The 22,266-nt window shown below is 35.5% G+C and overlaps 2 protein-coding genes across 2 annotated transcripts; one reads left to right on the top strand and one right to left on the bottom strand.

The window, feature by feature from the left end:
* Positions 1-649: 649 nt before the first annotated feature.
* On the bottom strand, positions 650-1,686 carry LOC130837374 (olfactory receptor 7A17-like). Its single transcript, XM_057710257.1, has one exon. The coding sequence runs from the start codon at positions 1,619-1,621 to the stop codon at positions 650-652; it is 972 nt and encodes a 323-aa protein (XP_057566240.1). The 5' UTR covers positions 1,622-1,686.
* A 12,039-nt stretch (positions 1,687-13,725) lies between these two features.
* Positions 13,726-21,771, top strand: LOC130836251 (olfactory receptor-like protein OLF4). Its single transcript, XM_057708316.1, has 2 exons — positions 13,726-13,784; positions 20,763-21,771. The coding sequence occupies exons 1-2, from the start codon at positions 13,726-13,728 to the stop codon at positions 21,769-21,771; spliced, it is 1,068 nt and encodes a 355-aa protein (XP_057564299.1).
* The last annotated feature ends 495 nt before the right edge of the window (positions 21,772-22,266 follow it).

Here is a 22,266-nt window from a genome sequence, read left to right as displayed (position 1 = left end):
TTGGAGATATGCATTTGATGTTCAGTTTTGCTAGTAACTCTTGGAGGCAATGTGGACACTGAGCTAAATAAAGAAAAGTAAACTATGAGGGAGTAAAACCAAATGACCTATTATGAAACACACTGTCTGTTAATGTCTACATTTTCAGAAGGAGCAATTATGGTAGTGATGTTCCAAGGTATGATAAACTGAAAAGTGGTAAACTGTGGTTTCATATTTTACTCTCCCATGAAATTTTGTAATTGATTTTGTTGAAGTTAGTTCCCCCCCCATTGCCCCATGGAAATAGTACAACTTGTGATTACTCTTTTAGTGAAATGAGAGAAAAATTACTCAATATAAAGTAATTCATTTCAGAAGAATTTATTCTTAAGAAATGTGCAAAGTCTTATGAGATAAATGGGAATTTGCATATATTTCACATAGGTTTTAAATCAATTTGGGAGAGTAGAAAAATGACAAAGAGCAAAAAAAAAAAAAACAGATGGCAGAGAGCAGAAAAGTTAATAAAGGATGTTTTTAAAATTGTATAGAGAAGTCAAAACGAAAGAAATGGAAATACCAGGCGATAAATTGCAGAAGCAATTGTTATTACCACAATCTGATCAGAGAATCACAGTATCTGGCTCTGAGGATTTGAGCCCCGCTATCACGGGCATTTCTTCAATGCCAGGACAAACGGCCTTTTTGTAAAAGTTTCCATCCCAAATAATCTTTTCAGTGCCCTCTTTATGTCTTTATTTCTCAGGCTGTAGATGAAAGGGTTCAGCATGGGTGTGACCACAGTGTACATCACCGAGGCTGTTGCACTTGAATGTGAGCTGCGGGTAGCAGCAGAGCTAAGGTACACACCTAAGCCAGTAAAATAAAATAATAAGACAACTGAGAGGTGAGATGCACAAGTGGAAAATGCTTTATACTTCCCTTGAGATGATGAGATTCCTTGTATGGAGGAAACTATCTTAGAGTATGAGTAAAGGATACCAGCCAGGGGAACACCACCCAAAAGCCCAGATCCGAAATACACCACCATGGTATTGAGAAAGGTGTCAGAACAGGCAAGTTGGATCAGCTGTTTGATTTCACAGAAAAAGTGGGGGATTTCCAAGTCTGAGCAGAAGGACAGTCGCAACACCATTAAACTGTGTAACAAGGAATACAGGGCACTCATGATCCAAGACACCAGAACCAGCAGTCCACAGAGCCGGGGGTTCATGATGACTGTGTACTGCAGGGGTTGACAGATGGCTACATACCTGTCATAGGCCATCACAGCCAGAAGAATATCATCTAATCCTACAAAGATTATATAAAAATACACCTGGGTGATGCAGCCTTCATAGGTTATGACTTTGTTTTGGGCCTGAATGTTCTGCAGCATCTTTGGGATGGTGGTAGATGTGAAACAAATATCTACAAAGGACAAGTTGGAGAGGAAAAAGTACATGGGTGTGTGGAGGTGGGAGTCTGAGCTGACAGCCAGGATGATGAGCAGGTTTCCAAACACAGTGATGAGGTACATGGAGAGGAAAAGTCCAAATATAAGGGGCTGCAGTTCTTGTTCCTCTGAAAGTCCCAGAAGAAGAAATTTTGAAACTTGTGTATTGTTTCCTGGTTCCATCTAGTGCCACTGACTACTGGGGAAAAAAGAAAATAGCATGACTAATTTTCACTTAAATGAACATAACTCACATAGCTGAAATGCTATAATTTCTATTTTGCTGGCAAGAAATTGATGTTAATATGTTGTGTATAGATAAATTCTCCTTGAGGGTGTATCCCATTTTACATCTGACTAGAAATTTTTGTCCCATTCTAAGCATATTTCCAAAGAGTTGATGTATTGACAGTTTTCATGAGAAATTCTTTCATGCATTTGAGTAATATACATCCTGAGCCAACGTGTTCCAAGTGCATATAGGGAATAAATAGAGCAAAAAAACAATTATCCTACAATCTGAGGATGGTGAAAGATGATATTCAAATAAATATATTATGGAATATGTCAGAAGGTGATAGATGCTATGAAGAAAACAAAAACAAGTATCAAGGAGAGAGTAGCAGAAGGCATTACTTTGCACTGAGTGTTCAGGCAAGGCCTGCAAACAAGTTGTTATTTGAAGAGACTTCAAGAAAGAGAGAGGAGGATCTAGTATGGTATCAGGAGAAGTATGTGCCTGGCAGAGGGAACAGCCACTGCAAAGGACCTGAGAAAGATGCTCATTCCATGTATTCAAAACCAAATAAAGAAGCCAAGGCAGCAGAGGAATAAGCAAGAGGGGGAGTGACTAGAGGTGGCGTCAGAGGATGCTGAGGACCAAGGTGGCCTCCCTGCTACAACTATAACCTCAGTACGCAGAGAATCCCTCCTTCACATGTTGTTCCTTGCAGTTTATGAATTTAGTTGCAAAGGCATTCTGTGAATTAAAGCATATTCCCTTCTAAGTACTGTCTTTGAGTTCGGGCCTCTGTCACCTTATTATGTCATCTTAATATATGAGTCCAGGTGCCTCTGCTTTAAGAACTGCTCTCACTCTTCGAGGCATAGGCACACACACACACACACACACACACACACACACACACCATGGTCTCCTGGGCTGTGTTACTGTCATGAATTTCTCCCCAAGAACCATCTTCCTTAGGCCATGGGTGGTGACAACTCAAGATGGTCAGATCAGATTAACTTTCTCCTAAAGAATGTTTAAATGGTACCCCAAAATTCCAGTTCATAAGCTTCCAAGGGAATAAAGTTGTGGTTCCTTTTGGGAACTTTCTGCACTGTTTTTAAAGAAACATAAAAAAGTATGGGAGAGAGATGCAGCAAAAAAAAAAAATGGGGAAAAAGATGCAATAAACTCAAATGGCCCCTGAGACAATGTGATGAAGAAAAGCTTCCTTGGTTTGGTGACATTCCAACTTAAGCTTCATCTCCTGAATGCCCAGGAAAAATCATAGAGAAAAATACTTTTTTTTTTTTCCAAGGACAGAAACAGCAATATCTATATGATGTGAAAAAATATACAGATTTAATATCCCAAGAGAAAGATAAGCAAAGGGAGTAAAATAACAATTCAAAAATGGATATTTCAAAATACCGCAAATGTTGGGCATGTGTTGTAAGAAGGAGTAGAAGACTTGTTTGTCCTGAGCCTTTTCCATATTATTTGACCAACTTTTTAATGAGATATATTTTGTTATTCTTGGACTTGAAGTTTTTACTTTTTTAAATAAATCCAATGGGCACACTTTAATTCTGGTTCTGATCTTTGCCCAACATGCCAAGGCCTTTGCAGACCATACTTTATAAAGCTTGAGCAGGTCATGAAAATTCATTCTCTTGTTCTGGAATAAATTTAATCACATGATTTAAGCCTGAAGACCCTATGTTTATTTCACTATAATGTGACTTTGTCACTATAATGCAAGATCCTAATCATCAGAGACTTCAACTGCTTTGTTCACATATTTTCCCAAAGGTATGTGAATATCTGCATTTATTTAAAAAAGAAACTTAGGAAAATAAGAAATTATGAAAAAAAGTGGCAAAAATATGAAAACAGTTAGAAGGGTGATTTCATATAATTCTATTAAACAAAACTGAGTGGAACATCAAAAACTTATTGAAACATTGTATACAATAACAGTAATTGAACAATTAAAACATGAATTAATAATTAATTTAGAAAAGACCTTGACTTAAGAGAATATAACATATAATGTACCCAGAATTTCCTAGCCCATAGAAGACGCTCTGTTATTATTTGTTGAATGAGTAGGAATTAGGTCACCTTAGATACAAACACTACATGGTGGGAAGTTCATATTTCAATTTGGTTGGAAAAGGCTAACTGTTGAATAGAAGTTGGAACAAATGGCCATCTACCTGGAAGAAAATGAAGTGGTTCTTTATCTAACAAATCTTTAAAAAAGGGACTAAAGACCCCAAAGTGAACAGTCCATTTTAAATGAATGTATAAAATACACATAAAATCTACAGGTGGGAAAACTATCATAATTAAGGTGAGTAAATCAGAAGTAAGAAGAAAGATTTAACTCCATAAAATCTAAAACTATTTATGGTTAAAAATACCCACTCAGAAGTCAGTTGTAGAGCATTAATTTGTAAAAATCACTGAAAGTGCAGCTAACTGTTGAGAAATAGGCATGAAATACATAGACACATGGTAATACTAGGAAATGACATGCTGATACAATATATGAATCTTTACTCAAAGTGAGTAATAGTTAAACAAACAAAAAAAAACTAAGCAATCTCATTCACAACCCTCAGCCTGGGAAAACACATAATGTTGATTGAGCTTGAAACTTTAAAACAGGTATTACAGGCATAAAAGGAACTCTATAATTTTGCTGGCAGAAATGTGAAGTGGGGAACATTGGGGAAACAACCTGAAGACAGCTAGGAACATAAGAAACACAGATATTCTTTAACTCGGTTCCTCAGTCTCTGCACTGTTGGGTATTCTGAGCCAGATCATTGTCTGTAGTGGTGTCTGTCCTCTACATTGAAGGATGTCTAGAAGCATCCTTGCCATCACCTACCCTTCTTCAGTTTGACAGCGAAAAAAGCTTATGGATATTGCTCAAGGTCGGTCCCCTGGAGTTCACAGTTACTTTTGGTTGAGAAGCACGGTTTTAAATGAATAATCCCAAAACATTTTGCAGCAGTGACATAATAGCAATTTGTTGAAAAATAATATTATGGACCACTGCATGCATGAATATCACAAGCACATCATGAAATGTTATACAGACATTGAAATAACGAACCAGCATTATACTGATTGATTGGAAGAAAATCCCTAATGTATTATTGAGAGAAAGAAAAAAGAGGGAACACAGGGTAGAAAAAATAAACCTTACTAAAACATAAAGATCATTTATGAGGTGCAGAGGACCGTATGCATATATTTGTGTAAATGTGTGTGAATACGTACATGTGCATAATTTAGCAACAGAAGTTTTAAAGGAAGCTAAGAACTTATAGAACAAAAAATGTCAATAAGAATGAAATCAGGTTAAATATATTGTTTTCTAAAAAACAGTCTGTAACAAAATTGAGTGAAAATCTATAGCTAACTTATACAAAGACATAAAAGCGTTAATTTAGAGATATCAACATGGGTAATTAATTTCAGATTAAAATTGCCAAAGACTCATAAATGTAATAATATAACAAAAGTGCATTTAAAATTTGGGAGGGAGCAGTAGCCAAATTATAATGTCATCCCATAGAGCAATACATGGATGCAAATATACTTATAGAATATAAAGGTGATGCTTAGTCCAATGGTAAAGGAGAATGTCTTCCAAATTATGACCAAAGGTGATGCAACTTTTAGAAATAGATTTAATCACAATGCCAAGAGGAACATTAAAGAATAACAGAGATGTGAAAACTAGTTGGAAATATATGTAAAGGGTTATTTATTACTGCTAAGTATGCTGGAGAACTTTCATTTTTCTTTTTGTTTATAGCAAGGAAGAAAATTAAAGAATACTAAAGTAACAGCTAAATTATTTGGTGATAAAAAGTATAAAAGAAATCCGTGTGATGTAATGTACAGCATAGTGACTACAGTGAATAATACTCTATTGCATGTTTAAAAGTTGTTGCTAAGAGACAGTAGATACTAACAGTTCTCATTGCAAGAAAAAAATTGTAACTACATATATGACAGATTTTAACTAAAATTATTGTGGTAATCGTTTAGCAGTATAAACAAACATTGAACCATTATGTTGTACAGCAACAACTGATATATTTTATATGTCAATTATACTTCAAGTTCTTTTTTAAAAGCAATGAAGAGAACACTATTGACTGACAGAGATTTGACCAACAAAATTAATAAACCCTGAGAAAGTCCCACAAATTCATCTATACATATGTAAAATAACTAAATGGCAAACATTCAGTTTTTGTAAAAAAAAAAATCATTTCTTTGATTCAAAGTATTCAATAAAAAAGGAATAACAGTGCTCTAACAACACTATATAAACAAAGGATTTGCACAGACTTTTCAAAATAGAAACAAACCCAAAAATACAGTCAGCCTCACAGGTGATAAAATAATTACAAAGTAGAACTCATTAGTATATCCTTTTTCCCTGACGAAAAACAGATTTTTTAATGTGAATACCCAGAGTGAGAGAAGACACTGTGATATGTATGTTTCATGCACTGCTATTGTAAGGAAGTATTTGCAAACATCCTTTGATCTAGATCTTTCTCCTCCATGCAGAAACATAATCTAATATGCTCCATCTTAAAATAAAAAGAAATTCCCTCACTTCACTGGATATCCCTCCACAGGTAATACTCTACTTTTCTATTCCTGTTAATTAATAAGATCCTTGGATTTGTGTAGTAATTTTACTGGAAACAGTTTATGTTCTTCTATTGGGCTTCCACTAGCATGATTTAATTGTCAACATTGACACTTATGGTTCCAAGTGCAGTGTTCAATTTTTCAGTATCATAAATAAGTGCATATTAAGAAGGTCAGCAAACAACCACAGTGATCTCTGGCATCTGGGCTATGCTGGATTGGTTCTCAAATGACCTCAGGTGCAAGTTCTTGGCTCCCATGCTCTCTGATCCTCTCTTGCATTGTCTATTTAGCTCTTGGTCTTACCTGCATGTGAACTCTAAGAGGCTTTCCTTGTGGAAGACAAAATTCCTCTCTAAATGATTGATGATGCAGACCAGTTTTGTGCCCAAACAAGACAACAGGAAAAGATAAGCATTGGTCTTCCAGCCAGATTTAGGATTGCAAAAGCAGCTACCAGGTCCTGTCTAACCCAAAGTAGCAAAGGCTGAGGGACTGCAGCAGAAGAGATATTTACAGCTTCCTATGTCAGCTCATTAGGTATGTTTTCCTCTTGCTACTCCAACCTCTAAGTACATGATTTCCCTTGGAGACACTGGTCTGGACAGAATGGATTTATTTTTTCCTGATTATCTGTTCCTAGGAGACCCCATTGTAAGTTAGGTGAATTCAGTTTTTATTACTACTTCTCCTTTAACTCTTCTGCTTCCAAAGCTCTAAGCCTCTTAGCACCTCATCACATCCCTGAGTTCAAATTTTACCAAAAATATAATGTTGATGATTTTTCTTGACTAGATTCCTTGGATCTTCAAAGCTTTGATTTGTGGTGGGTACACAACACCTGAAATCTCTAAAAATTACTACTTCTCTCTTCAGAAATGGAGATAATTTTGCTCCTTTAATATAAAACACTGGGTATTGTAATCCTTAGTTTCATGAAATTTTTGCAAAGCCAATAAGGATTTCCTACTTAGATCCAAAGTTAAGAACTGTCATTTAGTCCCTGATTATAAATTATTTGTAACTAAAAACTACATATTTAGACATTGTTATGCACCACTAGCTTAGCATGTTATAGAGACTGTCATATTTAATTTTAACAAGTATATTCTATGGGGAATAATTTTATGAACTCCATTATCCTTTGTAGAAATGGGACTCAGAGAGATTTGATGCTCTGCTTAAAGGTATGAAACTGATAAGGGATAGACTCTTGACTGGAATTTGTCAGGATGCTTGCAGTTCTCAAATTCTGGACAGTGATTCTCAACCAGAGGCAATTTAGCCCCTGGGGGTATTTGGCAATGTCTAAAGTGCTACTACCAATCTCCTATATACCACAGAACAGCGCCCAATACAAGTAATTTTCATGTCCCAAATGTCAACAGTGAGAAGGTAAGAAAACCTATTTTAGCCTAGAACTTCTATAACTTCATTGTCCATACAAATCACTAAGGTTTGTGATTGAAATGCAAATTCTGATTCATCACGTCTCTAGTGGGCCCAGGGACTGCATTTCTAACAAGCTTTTGCTGTTGAAACTGCAGGTCTTGGTCTGTGGATCACAGTTTGGGTAGCAAGGCAGTGGTCCTGTGTTAGAATCACGTATACATGCATCGTATACAGAGTACACCAAGAATCTTTTACATATGTAATTTTGAAAGAAAAGAGTCCAGATCTTTTAAATATAATAGCTTTCTAGTGATATCAAATAAAATATATATTAAAAAAGACTGTGGTAGGCAGGATAAGGGATTCCAAAAGATGTCATATCCTAAACCAAAGAACTTTTGAATATATTTGCTTACATAGCAGGGTAATTAAGATAGTAGATGGAATTAAGTTACTTGTCATGTATTTAAGATTAGAAGATTAGCCTGAATTATCCACCTTGGACTAGTGCAATCACAATGATGCAGTAAATGTAGAAGAAAGAGGAAGAAAAATTGGAGTCAGAGAGACATTGGAAAACACTATGCTGCTGGCTTTGAAGATGGAGGAAGGACCATGACACAAGGACTGCAGGTGGTCTTTGGAAATTGGAATAGGAGAGGGAGTTCATTCTCACCTGGAACATCCTCAAAGATCAAGCCCTGAAGACATCTTGATTTAGGCCCATTGAGATCATTTCAAGCTTCTGACCTCCAGAACTTTAAGACAGAAAGTTGCTTATTTTGAATCACTGGTATGGTAATTTGCTACAGCAGCACTAGGAATTGAATACATGTATTTATCCTATAAAATATTGTCCACAGGAACTAAGTTTAAGGCTTTCAAAGCATTCTGGTAGCACGTTTGGCAAGACACTCTATACTGATATTCCCCCCCCACCCTTTTTTTAAGCTCTTTATTGAAATATAATTGCTTTACACTCTTGTACCAGCTTTTGAGGTACACCAAAGTGAATCAGCTGCATTTATATATCCCCTCCCTCCCACCCACCCTGTCCTGGCTCTTTAAGGCATCATGGAGTTCATCTCCCTTTGTTATACAGCAACTTACCACTAGCTATGAAACAGATATGAGGGATTCTACTTCAACAACTAGGGAGCAGACCCCACCCCTAACAGGAAAGTGACACCACAGAGCAACGATGAGGCCCCACTCAACATCCAGGGCAGGCTCTGATCAACGTAACACCAATCAAATCCCTTATCAAGGGGAAAATGCCACAAGCCTCTGGACCAACCTCACCCACCAGGAAGCATACAACAGAAGCAAGACAAACTGTGATTGTGTAGCCTGCAGAAAGGAGACCACAAACACAGCAAGTCTGACAAAATGAGAAGACAGAAAAATACTTACAGACCGAGGAGCAACATAAAAACCTACAAGAACAACTAAGTGAGAGAAGATAGGCAGTCTACCTGGAAAAGAATTCAGAGTAATGACAGTAAAGATGATTCAAGATCTTGGAAAAAGAATGGAGGCACTGATCGAGGAGATGCAAGAAATTATCAACAAAGACCTAGAAGAACTAAAGCACAAATAAGCAGAGGTGAACAATATAATAACTCATATGAAAAAATACACTAGAAGGAATCAAGAGCAGAATAACTGAGGCAGAGAAACAGACAAGTGAGCTTGAAGACAGAATGGTTGAAATCATGACCAGAGAACAAACTAAAGAAAAAACAATGAAAAGACTTGAGGACATTCTCAGAGACCTCTGGGACAACATTAAATGCACCAACATTTGAATTATATGGGTCCCAGAAGAAGAGAAAGATTAGAAAGGGCCAGAAAAAAAAAACATTTAAAGAGATTGTAGTCAAAAACTTACCTAACATAGGACAGAAACTAGTCACCCAAGTCAAGGAAGTGTAGAATTCCATACAAGATCAACCCAAGGAGGAATGTTTTGAGAAACATATTAATCACTAACAAAAATTAAATACAAAGAAAAAAATGCAGAGCAAAAAGGGAAAAGCAACAATTAACATATAAGGGAATCCCCAGAAGGTTATCAGCTGATTTTTCAGCAGACACTCTGCAGGCCTCAAGGCAGTGCCATGATATATTTAAAATGCTGAAAGGGAAAAAAAAAAAAAAACTTCAGTCAAGAATATTCTACCCAGCAAGGGTTTCTTTCAGATTTGACAGAGAAATCAAATGCTTTACAGACAAGCATAAGCTAAGAGAATTCTGCACCACCAAAACAGCTTTAAAACAAATGCTAAAGGAACTTCTCTAGGCATGGGAATAAAAAGAGGTCACAACTAGAAACAAGAAAATCATAATGGGAAAGTTCACTGGTAAAGGAAAACATACGGTAAAAGCAGGACATCAACCATACAAAAATATGATATCAAAATCAGCAACTGTAGGAGAGGAGACTGCAGACACATGAAATGGGAATTGCATTTTAAATTAAGACCAAAAACTTAAAACAACCTTGTACATATATAGACTACTGTATCAAAACCTCATGGGGAATGAAAACCAAAAAGCTACAATAGATACACACACACACACACACACACACACACACACACACAAACCAAACAAAACACAACACTAGAGCTGGTCATCAAACCACAAGGCAAGAGAACAGCAGAGGAAGGGAAGAAAAATGACCTGGAAAAAGAAAAAAAAAAAGGTGGGAAACTGTCAATAGGAAAATACATATTGATAATTACCTTAAATGTAAGTGCATTAAATGCTCCAACCAAAAGAAATAGACTGGCTGAATGGATAGAAAAACAAGACCTGTATATATGCATATACAAGAGACCCACTTCAGACCTAGGGATATGTCCAGACTGAAACTGAGGGGATGGAAAAAGTTATTCCATGCAAATGGAAATAAAAAATGCTGGAGTAGCAATAAGCATATCAGAGTAAATAGACTTTAACATAAAGAAGTTTACAAATGATAAGAAAAGACACTACAAAATGATCACTGTTGGCAAAAAGGAGTCACACAATTGTAAATATATATCTATGCAACATAGGAGCACCTCAATATACAAGGCAAATGCTAATAGTCATAAAAGGGGAAATTGCAGTAACACAATAATAGTGGGGGACTTTAACTCCCACTTACACCAATGGAGAGATCATGCAGGCAGAAAGTTAATATGGAAACACAAGTCTTAAATGAAACATAAGAGAAGACAGACTTAATTGTTATTTATAAGACATTCCATCAGAAAGCACAGACCACACTCTCTTCTCAAATGCACGTGGAACATTCTACAGGCTAGATCACATCTTGGGTCACAAATCAAGCCTTGGTAAATTTTAGAAAACTGAAATTACATCAGGCATCTTTTCCGACCACAACACTATGAGGCTAAAAATAAATTTCAGGAAAGAATGTAAAATACACAAACACCAGGAGGCTAAACAATATGTTATTAAATAATCAATGGAACCCTGAAGAAATCAAAGAGGAAATAAAAAAATACTTAGAGAAAAATGACAATGAATATATGACAATCCCTAAACTATGGGATGCAGCAAAAGCATTTCTAAGAGGGAAATTTATAGCATTACAATTATACCTCAAGGAACATGAAAAATTTTAAATAAACAACCTAACTTTACACCTAAAACAACTAGAGAAAGAAGAAAAAACAAAACCCAAAGTTAGTAGAAGGAAAGAAATCGTAAAGATCAGAACAGTAATAAATGAGAGTCAAAGAAATCAATAGCTAATATCAATGAAACTAAAGGCTGGTTCTTTTAAAAGATAAACAAAACAAATAAAGTTTAGCCAGAGTCATCAAGAAAAAAAGATAGGTCTCAAATCGATAAAATTAGAAATGAAAAATAAGTTACAACAGACACCACAGAAATACAAAGCATCAAAAGAGATTACTACAAGCAACTATACACCAATAAAATGAACAACCTGGAAGAAATGGATGAATTTTTAAAAGGTACAACCTTCCAAGACTGAACCAATAAGAAATAGAAAATATGAACAAACCAGTCAAAAGTACAGAAATTGAAACTGTGATTTAGGAATTCCCAACAAACAAAAGTCCAGGGCCAGGTGGCTTCATAGGCAAATTGTATCAAACATTTAGAGAAGAGTTAATACCAGCCCCTCTGAAACTCTTCCAAAAAATTTCAGAGGAAATAGCACAGCGAAGCTCATTCTATGAGGCCACCATCAACCTGATACCAAAACCAGACAAAGATATCACAGAAAAGGAAAATTACAGGCCAATATCACTGATGAACATAGACACAAAAATACTGAACAAAATACTAGCAAACAGAATCCAACAACACATTTAAAGGATCATACACCGTGATCAACTAGGATTTAATCTGGAGATGCAAGGATTTTTCAATATCTGCAAATCAATCAGTGTGATACACCATGTAAACAAATTAAAGAATTAAAAAAATCCCAATAGATGCAGAAAAAGCTTTTGACAAAATTCAACACCCATTTATGATAAAAACTCTCCAGAAAGTGGGCAGAGAGGGAACTTGCCTCAAGAATAATAAAGGCCATATAAGACAAACCCAGAGCAAACATCGTTCTCAATGGTGAAAAGCTGAAAGCATTTCCTCTAAGATCAGAAAAGACAAGGATGTCCACTCTTTCCAATTTATTCAACATAGTATTGGAAATCCTAGCCACAGCAATCAGGGAAGAGAAAGAAATAAAAGGAATCTGAATTTGAAAAGAACATATAAAAATGTCACTGTTTGCAGATGACATGATACTATACATAGAAAATCCTAAAGGTGCTACCAGAAAACTACAAATGCTCATCAATGAATTCCATAAAGTTACAGGATACAAAATTAATACACAGAAAACCCTTGCATTCCTATACACTAACAGTACAAGATCGGGAAGAGAACTCAAGGAAACAGTTTTTGATCAAAAAGAATAAAATACCTAGAAATAAACCTACCTAAGCAGGCAAACGATGTGTACTCAGAAAATTATATGATACTAATGAAAGAAATAAAAGATGACAGAATAAATGGAGTGATATAACATGTTCTTGGATTAGAAGACTCAATATGTCAAAATGATTGTACTACAGAAAGCAATCTAAGATTCAATGCAATCCCTGTCAAATTACCAAAGGCAATTTTCACAGAATTAGAACCAAAACCTTTGCAATTTGTAAGGAAACACAAAAGACCACAAATTGCCAAACAATCCTGAGAAAGAAAAACAGAGCTGGAGGAATCATGATTGCTGGCTTCAGACTATACTACAAAGCTACAGTCAGGAAAACTGTATGGTGCTATCTCAAAAACAGAAATATAGATCAAGGAACAGGATAGAAAGACCAGAGATAAACCCTCACACCTATGGTTCTCATATCTATGACAAAGGAGGCAAGAATATACAATGGAGAAAAGACAATCTCTTCAATAAGTGGTGCTGGGAAAACTGGACAGCTACATTTAAAAGAATGAAATTAGTACATTCCCTAGTGCCATCACAGAAAATAAACTCAAAATGGATTAAAAACCTAACCATAAGCCTGAACACTGTAAAACTCCTAGAGGAAAACATTTGCAGAATACTCTTTGACATAAATTGCAGCAAGATCTTTTTTGATACATCTCCTAGAGTAATGAAAATAAAAATGAAAATAAACAAATGGGACCTAATTAAACTTAATGGCTTTTGTACAATGAAGAAAAGCATAAACAAATGAAAAGTCACTACTCAGAATGGGAGAAAATATGTGCAAATGAAGCCACCAACAAGGGGTTAACATCCAAAATATACAAACGGCTCATGCTGCTCAATCTCAAAAAAAAAAAAAAAAAAAAAAAATTAAATAATAAAAACAAGAATTAAAAAGAACAACCAAATCAAAAAATGGGCAGAAGATGTAAATAAGTATTTCTTTAAAAATGACACACAGATGCCAAAAAACACATGAAAATGTGCTCAACATCACCAATTATTAGAGAAATGCAAATCAAAATTACAATTAGGTATCATTCCATTTATACCTGACATCCCAAAAAATCTCTTTAAAGCTCTCTTTATGTCACTGTTCTTCAGACTGTATGATAAAAGGATTCAGCATAGGTGTGACCACAGTGTACATCACCAAGGTGATTGCATTTGAGTATTCTCAGCTAATGGAGCAAAATATCTCCAAACTGACTCAATTTTCTCCTTCTGTTTAAGATAGAATTTCAACACAAAAATGCTTTACCTAAGGGAAGCTCACTTATTGAATTGAAAGTTTTAAACTCAGCTTCTAGGAACAATATCTGATTGGACACACATCTGTATTAGATTCCAATTGCTACTCTAAAAATTACCACGTTAATAGCTTAAAACAAATACCTAAAAGTTCTATAAAATCAGAAGCCTGAAAGTTTCTCATTGGACTAAAATTAAGATGTCTGCAGTACTGTGATCCCTCTAAATGCTCCAGAAGAGGATGCATTGAATTTTCTATTTTACTTTTAGTGGACACCAGCATTCCTTAGTTTATGGTCCTTCCTCCATATTCAAATCTAAGTGCACTGCATTTTAAATTGTCTATCTGACTTCAATTTTTCTTTCTCTGTCTTCCACATTTAGAGGATCACTGTGATTACATTAGTCCAACCTGGATAGCCATGCTAATCTTATATCAAGATAAAAAATTAGCAATCTTATTGCATCTGCTATTGTATTTTCCCTTGTTACGTAAGCTAGGATATTCAAAAGTGCTTGTGATTAGGATTTAAAAATCTTTTGGAAGATCTTATTCTACCTACTAAAGAATCTTTTTCTGATACAAATTATTTGATGTCACTCAGGAGTCCTTATACTAAAAAAAAATCAAGGATTTACCACTGCTTATAAAGTGAGTGGAAAATATTCTTTCAAAATTACATACATGGAAGATTCTTGGTAAAGACCTAAAACTACTTACACCCGGATCTCACACAGAACCACTTTCTTGCTACTTAAACTGTGATCCACAGACCAGGACCTGAAGCATCAACCACACATAGGATATTGTTAGAAATTCAGAGTCCCTGGATCCCCTGAATCAGACCTGCTGAATCATAATTTGCATTTGAACTGTAATTCTTGGTAATTTGTAGGAACAGTGAATTTAGAGAAGTTCTAGTCTAGAATAAACTTTTACATCTTCTCTCTGTTGATATTTGGGTCAGTATAATTATTTGTATTGGATGCTGTCCTGTGCATTACAGGTGTTCAGTAGCATCCCTTCAGATACTGCAAAATATCCCCAGTTACAAAATCATCTCTGATTGAAAATCACTGCTCCACCTCTTCTGAACTAAAAGCATTCTGACATTTTCCAGTCAAGACTCCATACCTTTTTTGTTTATACCTTTGAGCAGAACATTAAACCCCTCTGAGTCTCATTTCTACAATGGAGAATGAAGTATATAAGAGGACTACATCACACAATGAATTTCAGTAAAAATTAAAGCAGAAAATCCCTAAAATGTGATGTTATGTTATAGTGTATAAAATATCTACATTTGTCTCATAATTACAAACATTCATAATAAGAGACTAAATGACAACTTTTACTTTCTGATATAAGCAGGAAAATCCTACTTGTGTTGGCAAAAATGTCAGGAAGCCAAGGAGTGTAGTTGCCAAGGTTTTATATGAAAGAACAAAGTTATCATTCTCATAAAATAATTTTTGGATGTATCAGGAGCTATGTGCTCATCACTGGTCAAAGCTTGGAAGATCCAAGGGACCTAATCAGGAGAGAATTCTTAGCCTTAGACTTTGAGAAGACTTTAGCTCAGGCTGGTATAAGACCCTGGGAGGTTTAGACCTCTGGATGCTGGAGAGTTATTGGAGAAGAAGTAATAAAAATGGAATTCACCTGCCTTGTAACCTGGTCTCTTAGGAACAGAGAATGAACGGGAAAATTTTCCTTTCTGTCCAGACCTATGTCCCCCAGGGAAATTGTATATAGAGAGGTGGGAGTTGCAACAGAAATATACCTAATGAGAAGATAAAATGAGCTATAAAACCTACTCTGCAGCAAACCCCTCAGCCTGAGAAATCCTGTACTCCAAAGGACATGTATGGTTTGGAGACCGAAGTCTGGCTGGGAAACTGATCCTTCAGTACTTCCAGCTGTCTTGTGGGTACAGAGCTTCAGTCTCTAATATCAACCCTCCAGGAGGCGTCTGAACTTCCACACAGAGATCTTTCTCTCAATTTCCATCCAGGTGAGTCTGAGAGCCCAGTAGACCCGGTGGATGAGGATTAGAGAGAAAGGAATCTTAGAACATTTACCTGAGGTCACCTGCAAGTCAATCAAGCCTAGCTCAGATACCAGAGGTTAGTGTGGTCGTTTGCTGTCAGATTTATGAATAAATATATTTAGTTATGACCTAAAAAATAAAGCAAACACTGTAAGGCTCAGTGTTGTGAATTAATAATAATGGAACTTCAATTAGAAGAGGGAATGAAAGGCATAAAGCACTTCCAGTAAAATTTGAACATAAGCCTAATGGCATACTAAGTAGCAAGAATAGAGAAAGAGATTATTAGATGTGGAGGGATGTACAATGAAGTAGGGTGTTTCTTTTAAATATGGGGCATATTTGACTGTTTCTCTATTAACGAGTAAGATCTGGGCCAAGGGATTCATGCAAATACATCCCTGCAAAAAAAATATATATTTCATAGTAACATCTCTTTCCTGGATAGTCACGTAAAAATTTAATATGTGAAAATAGGCACACTAAAGAGCTTTACTTTGCAATTATTTTATAATCTGTGAGGCTGTATACACACACACACACACACACACACACACACACACACACATATGTTTCTGTGTTAGCCATTCACTCTCTTAATCAAAAATTGTCTATGTGAGTATGGTGTGGTTTGAGTTCTTCCATTACTGTCTCTGATCCCATTATTCAAAAAGAATTGGTGGTTTTATTTTTTTCCACAACATGTTTGCCATTTAGTTATTTTATGTATGTATAGATATAATTGTGAGAATGTTTGATACTATAAAATTTTGTGTGGTCAAATCTATCAGTCAGTCATATGGTGTTCTTTCCATTGCTTTATTATTTTTTTATTTTTCTTACTAAAAAAATTGAGTTGTCACTGTAATATTCTTCACTTGAAAACTCTTGTTTTAAATAAAAATGATAATGAATGTTCTGCATACCTTTTATTGCTAATTAATCACCTATTATACGTATTTCTAACTTTTAATCTCCTCTCTCTTATTCGTTATTGTTCCTTTTAGCCTTTTGTGGTTAAATGTATTTCTAAACTTGTATCACCTTTGGACATCATCTAGAAAGGCATTCTTTTTTACCTTTTGAATAAAGGTCATCTTTTTCTTCCATAAGCCTATCTGAAATCATGTATCTTTATTGAAGAAAATAATTACAACTTGAATACTTCTTCCCCCTTACATGTTAAAATACCTTCTGTTAATATTATTTTATTTCCAAGTCTTTGGCAATTTACTATTGAATTAGTGGCCCATGTTGGTATTATTAAATTATTACTATTAAGTGTCTTTATGACACTTACAGATATTCATTCACTCATTACATTTAGTTATTTTGAAACCATTACCACTTAACCTAGTTTTATTCTCAGTGACATTTTCCCATGTGTTCTTGGCTTCTTTTAAAACTTCTTTTTTTATATTATGTAAACATACTAATTCATAAACTTTTCTACAAATGCATGAATAGAATCCTACACACATCACAGATACTCTTTATGTTTCAATGCAAGCTTTTTTTCTACCAGTGTCCCCTTTTCCTTATTTGTCAATAATACCTCAGGAACTTTCAATCAATTGATATAATATTGGTTCATTATTTCAATAGCTGTTTAGTATTTCATAAGGGGCTGTGCTACTCATTCTATAGAGGATCTTTCCTAATTTTTCTCTTCGCGTTGCTGTTATATCATTCCCACAAAAATAGTTGAGATTGTTAAATTTAAACTGTTGTTCTAACCAGGAGCAACTTTGTTTCCCAGGGAGCACTGGACCATGCTTGTAGAAATATCTGTCTGTTGCACTGAAAAGGGTGGGTAGAGGCCAAGGACATCCTTCAAGGCACAGGGTAGATCCCATCACAAACACCAATCTGCCATAGAAGGTCAATAGTGCTGAGACTAAGAAGCTTTGAGTTAAGGAACATCTGTACTTTTAATATATATATATATACACACCATTCTTCAGATTGTTTTCCCAATGATATAACACTTTAAATTTCTGTCTGCAAATGTAGAGAATAGCCCTTTGCTACCTGTTTAAAAGTACCAACTGTAAACTGTGTGACAGCTCTTTAAGTGTTTTCACAGACTGATGGTTGTGAAAAAACACTCTTTTTAAGTGTTACTGAGTTTGATCAACAATTTATACATTGAATTGCCATTTTAATTTGCCTATTATTATTATTATTATATGCCCACACAATCTATGCCTATTTTTCTACCATTATCAGCCTTTGAAATTATTTTTAAGTATTACTGTTTCTCGGTTGCCCTCTGAGAGATACTTTGCCATTAAAATACTTTACATTGTTTTTAGTTAAATATGTGTCTTCTTCTGAGTGTCTTAGCTTATGATAGTTTGACACACTGTAGATTTTAGTATGTGGTTTTCTAGGAGTTCACCTAAAGGGATTGGTTATTCTTATAACAAATAGATAATCCCTCTGATTTATTCAATAATCTAATCTTCCCAAATAAATTGAAGCACAGCCTTACCATATATTTAACATACATCTACACTGAGACATAATTTCTGATTCATTCAATATATAATAACTGAGAATCTACTATGTGCCATAATTTCTAGAAACACTACACATTAAATTATTTCATATTTACACATTTTACAATTTAGCTATAATCCATGTGATGTCATTAAATGTTACTATTTTAATATTGTTTCAGTTAGTGTTTGATGTTCCATTCAATTTTTTAAAATACTGGGCTTTGAAGCTACTATATTTAACTTGCTTTCATTTTCCCTGCTATTCTTTTTTATTTTGTAACTTCACATATGCTTAAATATTTTCTTATATAAGGGCCCATATATTCACGTACCTTTCTGAAAATACAGCTGTGAACAAAGCAGATGAAGTCTCTGATGATTAGGATTTTGCGTTATAATGGTGAAGCCATAGTACAATGAAATAACTGTGTGTATAACATAATGTCTTCAGACATAAATCATACGAAGACGTTTATTGAGGGCAAAGGGATGAATTGTCACGGTATCCATAGTATGGTTTGGAAAGCCCTTTGCATGTCGGACAAAGACCAGAATCAGGATTGGTGTATGCCCATCAGATTTACTTTAAAAATAAGATAAAGCATAAACTCCAAGAATAACAAACACAAGGTGCCCCATAAGAAAAATGGGAATGGGCTTGCCTCATTCCCTGTGGGACCTTAACAAAAATTAATAGATACAAATGAATAGGAAAGGCTCAAGAAAAACAAGTCTTCTACTGCTTTATATAAAACATACTCAACTGCTGTTGTTGTCACTTGTACATTCATTTTTATTGGTTTATTCACTTTTCTCATTTTTCTTTTGGGATGTTCAAATCTGTCAGGTGTCTTACACCATAAAGGCATGACTATTTCTGTCAATGTAATAAAACTATTTTTTTTATTGTTTTTTCTGGGCCTCAAGGAGAGTTAACTGGAGTTGCAATGTTGCCAAACCAAGGAAGCTTTAATTTGTCATGTAGTCTCAGGGACAATTAGAGTTTATTACATTTTTATCATCTAATGTCTATTTTATTTCTCTTTCTCTCTCTCTCTCTCACACACACACACGCACATTTTTATATTTTTTTAAATACCGAGCCAAAAGTGACCATAAAAAGGAACCCTAAGTTTATTGGTCCACACACAGTTTATGAATTGGAATTTCTGGGTACCATGTACATATTCTTTAGGAGAAAGGTAATCTGATCTGATCGGCTTGAGTTATAATGATACATGGTGTAAGAAGGAATGTTCTGGGTGAGAAATGCATGGTAGGAACACAGCCCAGGAGGCCATGGTGTGTATGCCTGTGCCTTGTGGAATGAGAGCTGTTCTTAAAGCAGAGTCACCTGGACTCATATACTACAATGCCTTATGATACAGAGGCCAGAACTCAATCAACAAGTGGTGCTAAGGATGGAATCTGCTTTAATTAAAAGGCGCTATTGTAACAAAATTAATAAAGTGCCAGGAGCAACATGTGAAGGAGGGAGTCTCTGTGTACTGAAGTTATAGTTGTAGCAGGGAGGCCACCTTGTTTCTCAACATCCTCCGACACTGTCTCTAATCACGTCCCCTCTTGCTTATTCCTCTGCCCCACTGTCTTCCTTGTTTAGATTTGAACACGTGGAACCAGCATCTTCCCCAGGTCCTTTGCAGGGGCCTTTCCCTCTGCCAGGCACACACTTCTGCTGATATCATACTAGCTACTTCTCTCTCTTTCATGAAGTATCTGTTCAATTATCACCTTGTTTGGTGGCCTTACCTGAAAACTCAGTACAGAACAACACCCCCTACTATGCTCTCCTTTATACCAAGTTCTATTTTCTTTATAGCATCAGTCACCACATGACATATTATATAATATTTTATTTGCACATCATCTTTCACTTTCATTGGATTGTGGAAACTTTTGTTTTTCATCACCATATACATGTTACCTATATGTGTTTGGAACGTGTTTGGCACTCAATATACATTCTTCAAATGCATGAAAGTATTTCTCTTTAAAACTGTAGAATGCATGATTTTTAGGAGGCTATGCTGAGAATGGGGCAAAAATGTCTAATCAGAGATGAAGCAGGGTATCTCCTCAAAGAGAACTTTTCTAAACACAAAATATTAAAATTAATTTATTGACCGCAAAATAGAAATTGTACTATTTCATCTATGTGAGTTATACCAGTTTGCATGAAAATTAGTCATATTATTTTAATTTTTCCTGGTAGTCACCTCCACCACATGGAACCAGGTAACAATACACAATTTTCCGAATTTTTTCTTCTGGGATTTTCAGAGGAACCAAGACTACAGCCCCTCATATTTGGACTTTTCCTCTCCATGTATCTAATCACTGTGCTTGAAAACCTGCTCATCATCTTGGTCACCATCTCTGACCCCCACCTCCACACCCCCATGTACTTCTTCCTCTCCAATCTGTCCTTTGTAGACATCTGTTTCACTTCCACCACCATCCCAAAGATGCTGCAGAACATTCAGACCGAGAGCAAAGTCATAGCCTACGAAGAGTGTATCATCCAAGTGTATTTTTACATATTCTTTGCAGGATTAGATGACTTCCTGTTGACTGTGATGGCCTATGACCGGTATGTGGCCATCTGCCATCCCCTACACTACAAGGTCATCATGAAACCCCAGCTTTGTGGACTGCTGGTTCTGGTGTCCTGGATGTTGAGTGCTATGTATTCCTTGTTACAAAGTTTAATGGCTTTGCGATTGACCTTCTGTGCACGAGTGGAAATCCCCCAGTTTTTCTGTGAACTCAATCAGATGGTTCAACGTGCCTGTTCTGATACCTTTCTTAATGACATGGTGATGTATTTGGCATCAGTGCTACTAGCTGGTGGACCCTTTGCTGGTATCCTTTATTCTTACTCTAAGATAGTTTTCTCTATACAAGGAATCTCATCAGCTCAGGGGAAGTATAAAGCATTTTACACCTGTGTGTCTCACATCTCAGTTGTCTTATTATTTTATTGTACGAGCCTAGGAGTGTACCTTAGCTCTTCAGCTAGCCACAGCTCACACTCAAGTGCAGCAGCCTCAGTGATGTACACGGTGGTCACACCCATGCTAAACCCCTTCATCTACAGTCTCAGGAATAAAGACATAAAGGGGGCTCTGAAGAGATTCTATGGAATTGTAGGTATAAAAAGGCCAATTGTCCTGGGAGTGATGAAGTGCCCTTGATTGCATTGCTCAAAGCCTGACAACCAGTAATTGTAACACTTTCATCATTGTGGAATAAAATTTGCTCCTTCTATCTATTTTCCGGGATTTCCATTTTTTAAAATTCAACTTCTCTATACGAGTTCAGTAACTCACTTTATTAAGCTTTCTCCTCAGTCTAATATATAGACTGTTTTTTTTCATTTTTATATCTTCCTACTTCAAAAATTTCTAACTTTTAGATAAGAAATATTTGAAAATTCCAATTTCTTTTGTGAAGCAACATGGATTTTTAAAGATAAAATTTCCTCAGTTGACATATACATTCCAAGTAATTTTTCTCTTGCTTTCCTAAAAGAATAGTCATGAGTTGCATTACATAAAAAAGTACAAAGACGACCAAGGCAAATTATGTAATTTTATAATAGGGTTGGTTGAATCCATGGATGTGGAAATGTGGATGAAGAGGAATGACTCTAGAGTTCTATGCAGATTTTCTATTTCACAGAGGGTCGT

Source organism: Hippopotamus amphibius, chromosome 15, assembly GCF_030028045.1.
Source record: "Hippopotamus amphibius kiboko isolate mHipAmp2 chromosome 15, mHipAmp2.hap2, whole genome shotgun sequence".
Taxonomy (NCBI): Eukaryota; Metazoa; Chordata; class Mammalia; order Artiodactyla; family Hippopotamidae; genus Hippopotamus; species Hippopotamus amphibius.
Note: the sequence above shows the minus strand (reverse complement) of the source record. Positions and strands in the feature narration are given on the sequence as shown.

What these genes read in the sequence shown, in the direction of transcription:
- LOC130836251 (XM_057708316.1), top strand. Translation starts at nt 13,726, where the DNA reads ATGAAAATGTGCTCAACATCACCAATTATTAGAGAAATGCAAATCAAA. An exon ending in CAAATCAAAATTACAATTAG is followed by an intron (nt 13,785 to 20,762) that starts GTATCATTCCAT and finishes CATGAAAATTAG; the next exon opens with TCATATTATTTTAATTTTTC.
- LOC130837374 (XM_057710257.1), bottom strand. Translation starts at nt 1,621, where the DNA reads ATGGAACCAGGAAACAATACACAAGTTTCAAAATTTCTTCTTCTGGGA.